Source organism: Manis javanica, chromosome X (assembly GCF_040802235.1).
Source record: "Manis javanica isolate MJ-LG chromosome X, MJ_LKY, whole genome shotgun sequence".
NCBI classification, from domain to species: Eukaryota; Metazoa; Chordata; class Mammalia; order Pholidota; family Manidae; genus Manis; species Manis javanica.
In genome coordinates this window covers 99,700,039-99,714,971 of record NC_133174.1, presented here as the reverse complement: position 1 = coordinate 99,714,971, position 14,933 = coordinate 99,700,039, and the positions used below count along the sequence as shown (strand labels likewise).

Genomic DNA, 14,933 nt, shown 5'->3' with positions numbered 1-14,933 from the left:
ATATGACAAACCATAGGTGGCCCACAAAGACTGAAATATTTACTATCTGGCCCTTTATAGAAAATGTTTGCCTGATTCTGTTCCAAAGTTTTATCATTTTTAGATCTTACTTTTAGGTCTATGATCCATTCTGACTTAATTTTTGTAGAAAGTATGAAGTATGGATCCAGGCTCATCTTTTGTTTTGTTTTGCATACAGATGTCCAATTGATTTAGCTTCATTTGTTGAAAAGACAATTATCTATTGAAATTGCCTTTGAAACTTTGTTAAAAATCAAATTGTATAGATCTATTTTTGGGCTTCCTATTATGTTTCATTGATCTATGTGTCTATCATTTCACATGTATCATACCATCTTAATTACTGTGGCTTTATATTAAGTTTTGAAATTATTTCTGATTTTCCAACATGTATGCTTTTTATTTCTTTCTATTGCCTTATAGGACTTCCAATACATACTCAAAAGGAGTGGTGAGAAAGGATATCTTTATTTTGTTCCATATCTTCAGAAAAAAGCAGTTTTTCATAACTAAATACAATGGGTCAAGTTTGCCGTAAATGTCCATTACCATGCTAATGAAGCTCCCTTCTCTTCCTGATTTTCTGAGATCACTTTTTAAGAATGCATGTTGAATTATGTTAATTTTCAGCACCTACTGAAATGATAATAGTGTTTCTTCTTCAAACTGTTGATACAGCAAATTACATTGATTTTCAAATCAACCTTCTATTCTGAGGATAAGCCTTACTTGGTTATAATGTATAACCCTTTTTATATATTGTTGGATTTGATTTGCTACTCTTTCTTTGAGAATTTTTACATCTATATTCATGAGAGATACTGGTCTATAGCTTTCTTTGCTCATTATGTCTGTGCCTGGCTTTGATATCAGGGTAATGCTGGCCTTATACAAGGGATGGGAAGCAATCCATCCATTTCTATTTTGGTGAAAAGATTTGTGGAGCTGGTGTTATTGCTTCTTTAAATGTTTGTTAGAATTCATCAGTGATGTCATCTAGACATGTAGATATCTTTGTTGGTAGGATTTTAACTTAAACTCAATTCCTTTAATAAATATCTGGATTATCTATTCTTCAGTGAGTTTCAGTAGTTTGTATGTTTCAAGAAATTCATACATTGCATCTAAGTTGTTAAATATATGGCCATACAGTTGTTTGTCATACTCCCTTGCTGTTCTTTTAATGCCGGTAGGGTCTTTCATTCTTAGTATTGGTAACATGTATCTCTTCTCTTTTTTTCTTGGTTGGCCTGGCTAGAGGTTTATCCATTTTACTGATCTCTTCAAAGAACTGTATTTGGTCTCACAGAATTTTTCATATTGTTTTTCAGTTTTCAATTTCATTGATATCTGCTCTTATTGCTATTTTGCCCTATCTTCTGATTGTCTCCTTATTATTTTGTTTTCTTTATCTACTTTCTTAAGGTGAAAAGTTAGATAATTCACTAGAGATTGTTCTTTTAATCTAATATTTCATATATGAATTTTCTTCTAACCACTTTGTAATATGCATTCTACAATTTTGGTGTTTTATTTTTATTTTGATTCAATCCAAAATAGTTTCTAATTTTCCTAGTGATTTCCCCTTTGATTCATGAGTTATTTAGAAGTGTTTTGTTTTTTTCCAAATATGTCAGGATTTTCCTAGTTTTCTATTACTGATTTCTTGTTAACTCTGTTATGGTTAGAGAATCTACTGTATTATTTCAGTATTTTTAATTTGCCAAAATTTGTTCTAGGGCTTAGATTATGGTCTATCATGGTGAATGTTCCTTGTGCACTCAAAAAAAAACATGCTTTCTGCTCTTCTTGGGTGGAATGTTCTATAAATGTCAATGATGAGGTATTATGCTGATGAGAAACTTCTTATCCTGCTCTGCTAGAATACTGTACATCCTATTCTTGTATCCTTCTACATGAAGCCAATGCCAAATATGGCCCATGGTAGCTGAATGAGCATGAAAAGTGTAGTTGGACTGAAGACCACCTGATGTTGATCATTACAATATCTCAATTTTCTATTTGTAATTTCTCTTTATTAAAGAAAGCTACCAAAATTGTATAGTCTTAAGGTGCTACAAAAAAATCTACTTTTCCCTGTCTCCCACATTTTCTCAAATATCTTTTTCAATTTTACTTTTCATATTTCTGAATTAAATTCCTTTTTTGTTACAGGCAAACCTCAGAGACATTACAGGTTCAGTTCCAGACCACTGCAATAAAGAAAATATTGCAATAAAGCAATTCAAATGAATTTTTGGTTTCTCAATGCATATAAAAGTTATGTTTATACAATATTATAGTTTATTAAGTGTGTGATACTGTTATGTCTAAAAAAACAATGTACATACCTTAAAACTTAAAAATATTTTATTCCTAAAAAATGTTAACCATCATCTGAGCTTTCAGTGAATCATAATCACTGATCACAGATAACAATAACAAATATAATAATGATGAAAAAGTTTGAAATATTGAGAGAATTACCAAAATGTAACACAGAGACATGAAGTGAGCAAATGCTGTTGGAAAAATGGTGCTGACAGACTTACTGCAGGGTTGCCACAAACCCTCAATTTGTGACAAATGTAGTATCTGCAAAGCACAATAAAGTGAAGCTCAATAAAATGAAGTATGTATGTATATTATACATTTTTTATTCATTTAGTTGAAACCATTTACTCAATACCAAAGTTTAAATAATTTATTCTTTCCATACTGACTAATGATGACATTTCTGTGAAGTACCAAGTTCTATACATACATGAGTATGTTTCTGAACTCCTTCTATTATATTGGTCTATTTGTATGTTCCAGCACTGGTTTCCAATGGTATAATTGCAAAGACTGCATAATATATTTTAGTATATGTTTGGTCAATATTGTTTCAAAATCAGTTATGTCAAGTGCTTCCAAAACATTCCTTCTTGATTTCTCATTGAAAACACATTATATTTACAGACAAATTTGGGAGAGTTGACAGCATTGGATCTTCCCATCCACACATACAACTTATCACCCAATTAATTCTACACTTCCTCAAGTTGTTAATAATAGAGTTCTAACTTTTTTCCACAAATACATTGGGCACATTTTATTAGTTTCTAGATACCACACAGATTTTTCGCAAATTATATTTTATATTTTATTTCTTAGAAGATTTCCAAATACACCATTCTAATTTGTTACAGTGATATTTTTGCATGCATACTAGCTACATGGAGAATCATTCCATAAAGATTGCAGTTAAGTGCCACCTCCTCTATGAAGCCTCCTTAGATGAGGCCCTGAACAAAAGTAACATATAAGGCAAATTCAATGCTTTCAAAGTCATCTTTTTTCTTTTTTGTTTAATCTGATTCTAATGTCAGTCTTAAAACACACTTTCTTCCTCATATAGTTCTTTCCTGTTGGGTATTTGCCTTTTAAATTTATTATTGGTTACTATGTTGCTTTGAAAGTGCTGCACCGATCTCATATAGTTTAGTTACTAAGTTCTAATACTCAACCAAAGGTATAAGTGTGTTTGGTGGGTAAACTTTTATTGTGATTTGCTTGCTGAGTTTTGGCTGTGGTGCACTGATCCAAAACATTAATGATACACATTCATAAACGTTCCTGTTGAGGTAACCACTATCATAATAATACTACCTAGATTTTCTTACAGTAAAGAACAATCTCTGAGATCTTCAAGAACATAGTCTATATGCCTTTGTGTTTCTAGTGATTGATTCAAGTAGTATCTGGCACATAATAAAAATATAATAAATGTTGAGGAATAAAGGAATTACATGCCATAAAAATCCAAATTCTTTTTCTTCTAGCACCTTAGGAACTGTAGTAGGGTTTTAATATTTGAGAATGATTCCTATTAGGATATGGGGATCCTATACTTCCTTTCAAAGATTAGGAAAATTCCTGTTAAGTTGTTGATGTTTAAAATAGGCTTTCACCCATTTCTTCCCAACTCCTGTCTAAAGGACGTTTTTATAAATAAAGCATAGTGAGTGAATAATTTCTATATAGAACTGCTTCCCATATAGCTTATTTATATTGTCTCTATCTACAATTTTGGGGGTCAGAGGTCTAAACTGGGGGAGATCATTGGTGGGAACCACTACCTGTAACTTTGAGTGTTATAGTTTACAGATGGCCATAATTGTTTACTCAAAGACAGAAAGGTATTTCTTAAAAGATCTTATCTAAGAATTTGTATTGGACTAGTCTGGGGCTTTGGCTAGAAGGATCTAGCCTGGTTAAATTGGGCTATGGTGTCTTATTGCTTTAATGGGAATCAATCCAACATGTCTCAGGACATGGAGCTGTTCATATTATTCTCCAGGGGCCAAAACATTGACCATGAGAGTCCACTTCCTTACAAACCAGTGAGGAAAAAAATTGCCAAACCAGCTAAGCTAATTCTGTTCCTACATATAATTATGGAAATCAAAATCAAGAGGATAGAAGAAACCAACAGAGAAATGAGCAAAGGACATGAACAGTTTACAGGAAAAAAAATATGCATGTCCCTTAAAGATATGAAAAAACTTGTCATTTTCACTCACAATAATGGACTACAAATTTGAACTACCCTGAGAATAAAGGCAAAGGACCTATTATATCCAAAGAAATTTTTTAAAAAGAAGAATAAAGCTGGAGGATTACATTAACTGGTCTTAAGGATAGTAAAATAGATAAGTGGAACTGACATCACAGGAATAGATTCACACACATATAGTCATTTGATTTATGACACAAACACCAAAGTAATTCAATGGGGAGGGAGATATTTTAAACAAATGATGTTGAATAAAATTAGAGATGGAGGATAACGTTAAACATAAAATCTAAAACTATGAAACTTAGGAGCTCAACATTAGTCATCAGGAAAATGCAAACTAAAACCAAAATATGTTACCAACATACCTACCAAAACTGAAAAGTGAAAAGACTGATAACACCAAATGTTGGAGAGAATGTGGAACAACTGAAACTTTCATACCATATTGGTGTGAGTTTAAAATGGTACAACCATTTTGGAAAAAGTGGTTATGATCCAACAATTTATGGTTATGATTCAATAATTTACACAGCAAAAGCACATCTCCATAAGAATGTAGATATGTTCTACAAGACTTCTTATAAAAGAACATTTTTTTTATAAGCTTCACTCATAATAGCACAGAACTTGACACAGTCCATATGTTCATCAACAGAGAATGGATAAACAAACTTTGGTGTATTTATACAATAAAATACTCAATAATAAAAAATAAAGAACTACTGATAAACACACCAGCACGAATGGATCTCAAATACAGTACTCTGAGTGAAAGATGCCTTACAAAGAAAGTGCATACTATATAATTTCATATGGAGTTCCAGAACAAGTAGAAATAATTTATAATGAAAAAAATCATTCAGCATAGTTGCCACTGTGGATGTTGGGGTAGAGACTGAGGAAAAAGGAAATTTCTGGGATATCATGATAGAGCTTTGGTTATATGGGTGGGTGTATGCATTTGTCAAAATCCAGCAAATATACACTTAAGATCTGTATATCACATTTCAGGTGAATTTTATATCAAAAGAAAAATAACTATAGAATTGTATTTATGATATGCAAGCTGAAATATTTAGGGAGAATTATACTGCTATTGTAATTTACTTTGAAATGCATCAAAAAATAAGTCCATGGATAAAGGAATGAATAGATATGTCACAAATCATGTACAGTAAAATATTGATAGTAGAATATAAATGATAGAAATACAGTTGTCCCTGTAAAATCCTTTCTACTTTGCTGTATATATGTCAAATTGTTAAAAATAGAATGTTGGTAAACATAAAAATATTAATTATAGAATCTAGGTGATAGATCAATGGTTTTTTTAATATTCAATTCTTTAAATTTTTGTGTTTGAAAATTTTCACACTAAAATGTTTTAATAACTACACTGAGATTCCTACTTACTTCCATCAGATTAGCAAAAATCCAAAAGTCAACATACTCACTAAGCAAGGCTATGGGGAAACGAGCACACTCATATATTGCTACTGAGAGTGTAAAATGGTGCAAATGGAGAGAAATCTGACAATATCTAGAGATCCATTTACCCTTCAATCCATTTTCATTATTTTCCTATTACAGCTGTACACTTACAAAACAACATGGAGGCAAGGTTATTCACTATGGTATTATTTCTAACAAGAAAAGATTGTCAAAAACACAATCTAGCAACTAGCAACTAGCAACTGGAAGAATACACTATAGTATACCCAAGCAATTCAATACCAGGTAGCTATTTTTTAATTGGACTTATCACCCATAAACATTCCCAACAGTTTCAATTTCTATAAAAGTTAATAGAAAACTGAGAAGTAGCAACAGCCTCCATACCTTTTGGTCCAGGCAACCCATCCAAGCCAGTGCGTCCTGGAGGACCTTGAGGTCCTGGGAAACCATGATCCCCCTTTGGGCCAAGTGTTCCTTTGAAACCTGGGAGTCCTGGAGGCCCAGGTGGCCCAGGTAGTCCAAATCCTGGTTCTCCCTTAAGTAGACACATGACAAAACACAACAAAAACTCTTATGATTTTCTTGGTGTTTATTTTTTACCATAGAGAATTTAAAGTAGAAAATATAAAGTAATATTTTTTTTCCCATAGGGAAGGGAGTAGGATAATTAAATGAAAAGTAATTGGTATGTTGGAGAGAACATCTGGAAGGCTGGGAAACAGGGTTTAGTAAAACAAACAGGGTTTAGTAAATGATTTGGACTGGTTTCAAGACAAGAAAGAGATAACTGAGCAAAGATGAGATTAAAGAAGTGAAGTGAGGAAATATGATTATAAACTGAGTATTAGATGATTATTTTTAATTTGACTAAGTATGATAATGAAATTGTGGTTTTGTATAAATGTACATTTACTTAGAGATAAATACTGAATTATTTATGGCTGAAATAACACAATTTTGAGGTCTGGGTTAAAATGCTTCAGCAAATAAAAAAGGAATAGATGAAGCAAATATAAAATCTTGATAATTTAGAATCTGAATGATGAATATAGAAAAGTTCATTGTATTATTGCTTTTACTTTTGTACCCAACTGAAAGGTTCATAATAAAATAAAAACAACTAATCAATAGAGAAGTGGTATCTCATGAGAGCTGCGTCATTGGTCAATTGATGTTCCCATGGAAAAAAAAAGTAGTAATGATGAAAACACAGGAAGTTTAAATTAATTAAGAACAGAGAAAATAGAGGAACAGTCAGGATAATTATGTACCACAGCAGTTTGCTGAAGGCTGACAGACAAAAATTTTAAGATTAGCTAAGGTATAGTAAAAGGAATGGAAATAACTCAAACACAGTATCATTATTTTATTATTATTATTATTATTATTATTATTATTATTATTATTATTTCTAAGTCAATAGCAGTGATTTGCATTATGTATCTGGGATGGGACTGTGGAGAGGGAAACAGTATGGAAAGTTCTTGACATGATATTCTACAACATTTCAACCAGTCAACATGCAGGCATGGATAAAATTAAATGGATGGTGGTGATATTTCAGAGAGGCACAGAAGGAGCTGATGATTGTATTCTTTTATCTATAATCTCTCACCTCATCAAATAACCTGTCACTCTAAAACAGGTTCAGAAGCTTCTTTTTGCTTCAAATTTGATCTCTTAGACTATTAAAGACTGTTTGGGGTTAGTGAAATGTAATCAGTTTTTAAATAAAATATAATCAGTTACATTTTATTTATATAGTGAAGACTTGGGATAATATCTAGTCAAAATAGTGAGCCAGGGCTAAGGAAGGTAGGGGAGATAGGAAAAGAGCAAAGAATATATCAGAATGTCCCAGACCTTCAGTCCTGGAAAGCCTGGCGGCCCAGGAGGGCCTTCTAGCCCAATTCTTCCAGGTGTCCCAGGTGCTCCTGGAGGACCTGGAATTCCCGGAAAACCTGTAAAATGAGGCATTTTTTAGTCTCCAAAGAGAAGACACTTTAAGAAAGATATACAAACTCCCAAGCCTACATTTTTACATATCCAATCATATTTAGTTACTGACTACAGTAAGATGTTAAAAACCACAATGATATTCTAGATGACTACTTAGGATCAAGCCTTACAGATAGCTGATATGCCCTCTCAATCACCTTATGGTCTTATCATATTCATATAGGGAAAATGTGTTTGGGAGTTACACTCTTCTGAAGGAAAAAGAAAACTATTACTTTATTAAAATGGGGTAGAACTAAACAATAAGGAATGTATCCCACACAAAGATGCAGAAAAACTTTTCTTCTGCTTACATATGGATATAGTATGATAAAAGTCTTACTATATAATTCTGGAAATGAGCTAAACATAATTGCAGGTATTACACAGATATACACACATAAAATCAAATCTGACTTTTTTGAAGTCATTAAATGTAAATGAGTAAGGGCATGTTTAAGCACTATTCTCAGACCAGTGTGCCTTCTTGCCATTCATGAGAATAAATTCTCTGAGAAATAAAGCAGAACTGAAGCAACAGCCCTAAACATTTCACTAAATCAAGAGAATATGATTTAGAATAAAACATTAGTTGGACACATGTGCAATAAATTTGTTTTGTTTAACAATCCATTCATTTAACAAAAATTAACTGAGTGCTTACTATGTGTCATTACCTTTCTAATCCCTGATAATATAACATGAACCCAAAAGACAATAATTACTGTGATTTATAAACCTTTTATGTCATTTTTATATACCTATGATTTAAGTATCTCCTTGTGTGGACTGTTTCTAGATAAAGACAATGAAATTACAGCGCATACTTGCTGTGACTTTTCATTTACATTCTTTATAGTACATAGAAAAAAGGTACAATGGGTATATTTTAATTGTTGAGTGAACTGTATCAAAGAATAATGTCATACTAATCAGCTGATCTATGCTGCCTGCTACCCAGTCCAACATACCTTTGGGACCTGGTGGTCCAGGAAGCCGGATTCCAGGGATACCTGGTTCTCCTTTGCTACCAGGTATTCCTGGCAAGCCTGGCTCTCCTGGGGGCCCAGGATCACCTATAAAGAAACAGCAGTTTTTGAAAGGGAGACTTTCAAACAAAGAAGCCAATAATTGTTGATGACATGATCAAATAAATTCCTGCCATACCTGGAAGACCGACTTCCCCATCTCTGCCTGGGTTACCGGGTAGGCCAGGCTTCCCTGGCTGAGTTATGGTCTGACCTGGATCACCCTTAGGACCTAAGAATAAGAGGGAATCAATAGTGAGTGAGAAGTGTTCATTTGACTAAAAATCTCTTCTAATTAAAAACAGAAAAAGAAAGTATGTATAGTCTTTTGAAAATACAAACTATCAAAAACCCACAAGAAAAACAATCCCATATTATATATTCAAGGAAGATACCAAACAGAAGGATGAATTTCAAAGAAAAAAGTAGATGACAGTTTTAAGAGCTTCTATGATTGAAGATAGCATCTCTAAAGATATTTTTTAAGTGTAGGTCAAAAAAGCCTAAAAACAAAAAGACAAACTATAGTAAACAAGGAAAATACTTATTTTTGGTTAACTAATGATACCTTAAGGTTTTATGTGTGGAAAGTCCAAGTACACCTACTTCTTATTAATTGAAACAGGGACTTGAAATAGGCTCAGGACAAAGATGGATTTTTCTAGACTTGACACAGAAAGCACTAACCATGATAGAAAAGACTGATAAATTTGACTACATTTAAATCAATTTTTGTTCATTAAAGACACCATACAGAGAGTAAAAACAGCAAGCCATAGCGAAAATTTTGCAAAATAAATAGCTGACAAGTAACATATAGAATATATATACATATATATATATCCTCTAAATCAATAAAGAAATAACTCTAACCCCACGGAAAAAATGATCAAACCACTTGAATAGACATTTCACAAATGGAAACTCATATGCTCAATAAACATGAAAAGGTGCTCATGTTAATGCTATCAGAGAAATGCAAAATAAAACTGCCATGTGATATATCACACTCAACAGATTGGCACAATTTTTAAAGTTTGACAATACAAAATATTTCAGAGGATGTAGAGCTACAAGAAATCTCCAATAGTGTTGGTGGGAGTATAAATTGGCACAACTGCTCTGGACATATTTTGGAATTATCTAGTAGAGGTGAAGATGTGTTTATTCTATGCCTCAAAAATGCTAACTTTAAATATATACCCTAGCACAGGGATTGGAAATTTTTTTCTGTAAAGGACAAGACAGTAAATACTTTAGGCTTTGTGAGTCATGTGGTCTCTAGTAACTACTCAATGCTATGGTTGTAGTGCAAAAGCAACCACAGATAATGGTGAATGGGTGTGATGTGTTCAAATGAAACTTTCATTTATAACAAGGGTAGGCCAGATTTGATCCATGGGCTGTAGTTTGCTGATCCTGGCCCCAGAGAAGTGTGTGCCTGTGTACACCAGGATATATATACAAGAATGTACATAGAAGCATTATTCATTATAGGCTTGAACTATAAATAATGCAATTATCCATTAACAATAGAATGGATAAATCAACTGAGACACACACATACAGTGGGACACTATTCAGCAATGAAAATGAATATATAACACAATGGAATATTACTCAGTCATAAAAAATGAAATCTTGCCATTTGCAGCAACATGGATGAATCTAGAGGGTATTATGTAAACTGAAATAAGTCTTAGAAGGATAAACACTACATGATTTCTCTTATAAATGGAACCTAAAAAGTAAAACAGAAATAGACTCAAACACTGAGAACAAACTGGTGGTTGCTATAGGGAAAGGGGGGAAGAATGGGCAAAATAGGTGAAGGGGATAAAGAGATACAAACTCCAACTTATAAAATAAATAAGTCATGGGAAAAAAAGTACACCATAGAGAATATTATAACTAATAATATTATAATATCTTTATATGGTGACAGTTGGTAACTACCCTTATTGCAGTGGTGAGCATTTAGTAATGTATGTAATTGTTGAAACACTATGTTATATACTATGATATAACCAATATTATTACATATCAACTATATAGAAAAAGAAATGAAAAAGAATGCACTACAGCTATACACAAAATGAACACAAGGAATACTTACACTATGATTCCATTAATATGAAGTTCAAAAAGAAGCATCATTAAATTACTTTGTTTAGGGATGCGTACTTAGGTGATAAAACTAGGGGGTAAATAGAAGGAAGTTATACAAAAAGTCAGAACAGTGGTTACCTTTGGAGAAATAATTCCTATGATCAGGAAAGGACAAAGAGAGGAGGATGGGGGTTTCTAGGATGCTGGCAATGTTGTTTCTTGACATGTGTGGTAGGTACATGGGTATTACCATTGTAATGATTTGTTAATGAATTATATGTCATATACTTAAAAACAACAACAATAACAATGAAGACAGAAGAATTTAAAGAAAAAAACCCTTGCTAAGGAGTTCTGAAAAGCCCAAATATAATGCCCAGGGAGATACATCTCTGATGGAAGGAAATCAAGAGTGACCAAAAGATAAACATTTTTACTTTTAGGCACATAATTAAAAACAAACAGACACAGTAAACTCACCTGGTATTCCTGGTAGGCCTGGATTTCCTGCGACACCCTGTATGCCTTTTTCACCTACTGGGCCTGGAGGACCAAAACCAAGAGGGCCCATAGGCCCCCTATTCCCTGGGAGACCTGGCAAACCTGGGTTCCCAGGGGGACCTCTTTCACCCTTAAAAGCAATTCCACCCTGAAAAGGCAAAAGTTTAATACAGAAACATATAGATATAACAGATATTTGTAGGTCAGTATTACCAAATACAACAAATGAAACAGCCATAAATCGTTCTTCTTAAAAGCTGTTTAAGTGTGTGTTATTATAGGATGTTATATGTTATCACTCCGCTTAGTCATTCATTCTTTCAACAAATAATTTTGAGTTCTTGCAATGTGCCATGTGCTGGTGATACAGCAAAGAATAAAAATGGCTGAAAATCTTTGTCCTCATGAAGTTTATATTCTAGTATAAATCAAGTTTACAGCTAATACATGGTCACCTACCCACATTTATCTCTAAGTTCACTATATATAAAAACTAAATTAGACTCCTGTTGTTATGCCTAAATAAACCCAGACAAGGATATGTGGGATAAGAGTAGGGGAACCTCACTGAACAATAAACATTTTAACCTTCTACCCACCTATTCATAGCCAATATTACTCAATATAGTAATGGGCTAAAAAGAAGGAGTTTATAAAACAACTGAGAGGAAAGAGTGGTAAGGAAACCCTACATATTCAATAATAATATGCCATTATTCTACATAATCACATTCCTTTGAGCACTGATTGTTCATCTCAGCACCAGGCCCATGTTACTAGGAAATATCCCTAAATAACAATTTGACATCACAGAACCAAAAATATCAAACCAACTCACAGGTTCTCCTTTGTGGCCAGGAAGCCCTGGTAATCCATCTTGTCCAGGGGTGCCAGGTAAACCAGGAAGCCCTGGAGCTCCAGGGGAACCCAATTCTCCTTTGTCACCCTTCATTCCTGGAAAAGTGAGTATGTCACCAGGTTCACCTTTAGATCCAGGAAAACCTGGAGCACCTGGAACTCCTGGTATGCCCTGACAGGAAAAAAAAAAAAAAAAAGGAAGAAAGGGGAGAAAAAGACCAATAGAAAAAGAAACTCAGGTTCTGTTTGTATAACACTTTCTTCTCTCCAGTTTATCCCATCAACCCACCCAATAACATTTAATGTACAAAGCTATGAATCAAATGAGGCATGTGAGCCAGAAAGAAGAGTCAAATAAATCACAGTTGAAAAACTGAATTTCTTTTGTATATATCCCTGAGTGAAAAATGGCTTTCTTCTACTTCTTTTGTTTTATACTCAAACTTACTGTTAATCCTTTGGGACCAGTTGTACCAGTATGTCCTTTTTCACCCTTCTGTCCAGGGAAACCAAGAGATCCTAACACACATACATACACATACACAATAATGTGAGCTGTGAGCTTGAGTCCTTGACAAAGTTCATATAAAATTAGCAACAGAGGAGATCAAGCTTTAAAATAAGAACCCCACTCAATCCATTTAACAAGTCACATTTTATTTTCCTATTTTATGCCCTCAAAATGAGGAAATTATCCTTTCTTTTAAGTAAATCTAATATTTCATGTTACATATAATATTTTGTATCCTTAGGTATTTCCAACTTCAAAGCCTCTCAGAACTCACTCACAGTTACTAAGTAATATGCACAAAAGTGCTCAGGCTCCTATAACCATCCCACTGCTAAGAGGAAATGGAGACAAGGGCAAAGTCTGCATCTTTCTTTGTTCTGACTTAAACAATTTCCTGAGATCCCAACCAGTCCTTTAATTGGCTTGTCACTCTTTAAAATTAGGTTTATGAGAAACACTTGGTGCTCAAAGACTAGAGGAAATATTGCTAAAGTGGTGGTTTCCAAAATTGGTCACTGGACCAGCTGCATCACCATCATCTGGGTACTGGTTATAATGCTCTTTCTTATATCCCTCCACAATTTACTAAATAAGAAACTTTTGAGGTGGGACCTGGAAATCTGGGTTTTAACAAGCCTTTCAGGTAATTCTGATGTACTCCCAAGTTTGAAAACCACTAGAGTGGGTGTACAAGGCTAGATTAACTTCCACTGGCAGCTATAAGACTTGTTAAAATCTATTTCCAAGTGCAAATGAACTGGTTTACTTGGCAGACACACTAGACAGAAAGGTAAGAGATCTGGTGTCTATATTCTCAGCCCTGACAAAGACATAAAGTGCAATTTCAAGAAAATATAATATTGGGATATCCCAAGAGGCAGCTGAGTAAGAGTTGTGGGTCTGATGGATATCAAATATGGTTTTGATTGGAAACAGGGGAGGAGGATCTATATATAGAAAAGGAATATTGGCAGTTGGTCACCAAACTCCAGTAGAATCCTCATTCCTTAATGACAACATGTGATACATCCCCAATGATTAGACATTCTGCCATTGGAAATCATACTCAGGGGCCAGGCATTATGAATTTTCCCCCCAGTGTTCTGGAAGAAAGAAGTCTGACTTTGTATAAGTTATTTTCCTCACCATATGGAAAATAGGGGAGATATTTTTTCCTGGAATAATATTGTCAAAATGCTTTAATAGAAAATGATGGTTGCTTTAGGTATTAGAAACAAGAGCATAATTTATTTCACAGCAGATAGAGGCATTTCATATTTAATTATTTATGGATATGAATGACTAGCTATAAAATGAGAAACTGACATCATTCTAAAGTGACAAACTCACCAAAATCTAGCCAATAAATATTTTTAAAAGTTGCCCTAAGACAAAATGTTTTACCTGGAGGACCTGGAAGCCCTGGCAAACCAGGTTGACCTGGAGGCCCTGCAATACCAGTTCCAATACAGTTGAAGCAGGTATCACCTTTGTCACCTAGAGAAAAGCATAATGGAGCATAGATTTTACTTGAAGGGGTACATTTACCTTCTTTAGATAGGCCCTAGAGAAATTAGCACTAAGAGACAACATTGCAACTTAACATAAAGAACTCTCCATCTATAATCAATTCATTTGATAAATATTTACTGGGTGCCTACTACGTGCCAAGCACTGTTCTAGGTGTTTGTGATAAACAAAACAGACAAAAATCCATGCTTTCATGGTACTCACATGCTACCAGTGGACAATAAACAATAAAGGTAAAGAATTATTCAATTATAGATATAGATATGTATATCTATATAGATAGATATCAAAAGGTGTTATGCTTTTATGAAATATCTAATGCTGGGTAAATGGCATTAGATATGCTAGGGCTGGGTGGCAA

At 33.7% G+C, this 14,933-nt stretch overlaps 1 protein-coding gene across 2 annotated transcripts in view; it reads right to left on the bottom strand.

Moving 5' to 3' along the window:
* The window catches only part of COL4A5 (collagen type IV alpha 5 chain), a 220,644-nt gene that overhangs the window by 55,946 nt on the left and 149,765 nt on the right, over positions 1-14,933 (bottom strand). For both annotated transcript variants that reach the window (XM_073227300.1, XM_017674621.3), the window contains 8 exons: positions 14,447-14,539; positions 12,980-13,050; positions 12,512-12,703; positions 11,653-11,821; positions 9,203-9,295; positions 9,007-9,111; positions 7,901-7,998; positions 6,422-6,572 (listed from right to left, as the gene is read on the bottom strand). In XM_073227300.1, the coding sequence (XP_073083401.1) occupies positions 6,422-6,572; positions 7,901-7,998; positions 9,007-9,111; positions 9,203-9,295; positions 11,653-11,821; positions 12,512-12,703; positions 12,980-13,050; positions 14,447-14,539 (972 nt within the window). The remainder of the gene's footprint in view (positions 1-6,421; positions 6,573-7,900; positions 7,999-9,006; positions 9,112-9,202; positions 9,296-11,652; positions 11,822-12,511; positions 12,704-12,979; positions 13,051-14,446; positions 14,540-14,933) is intronic.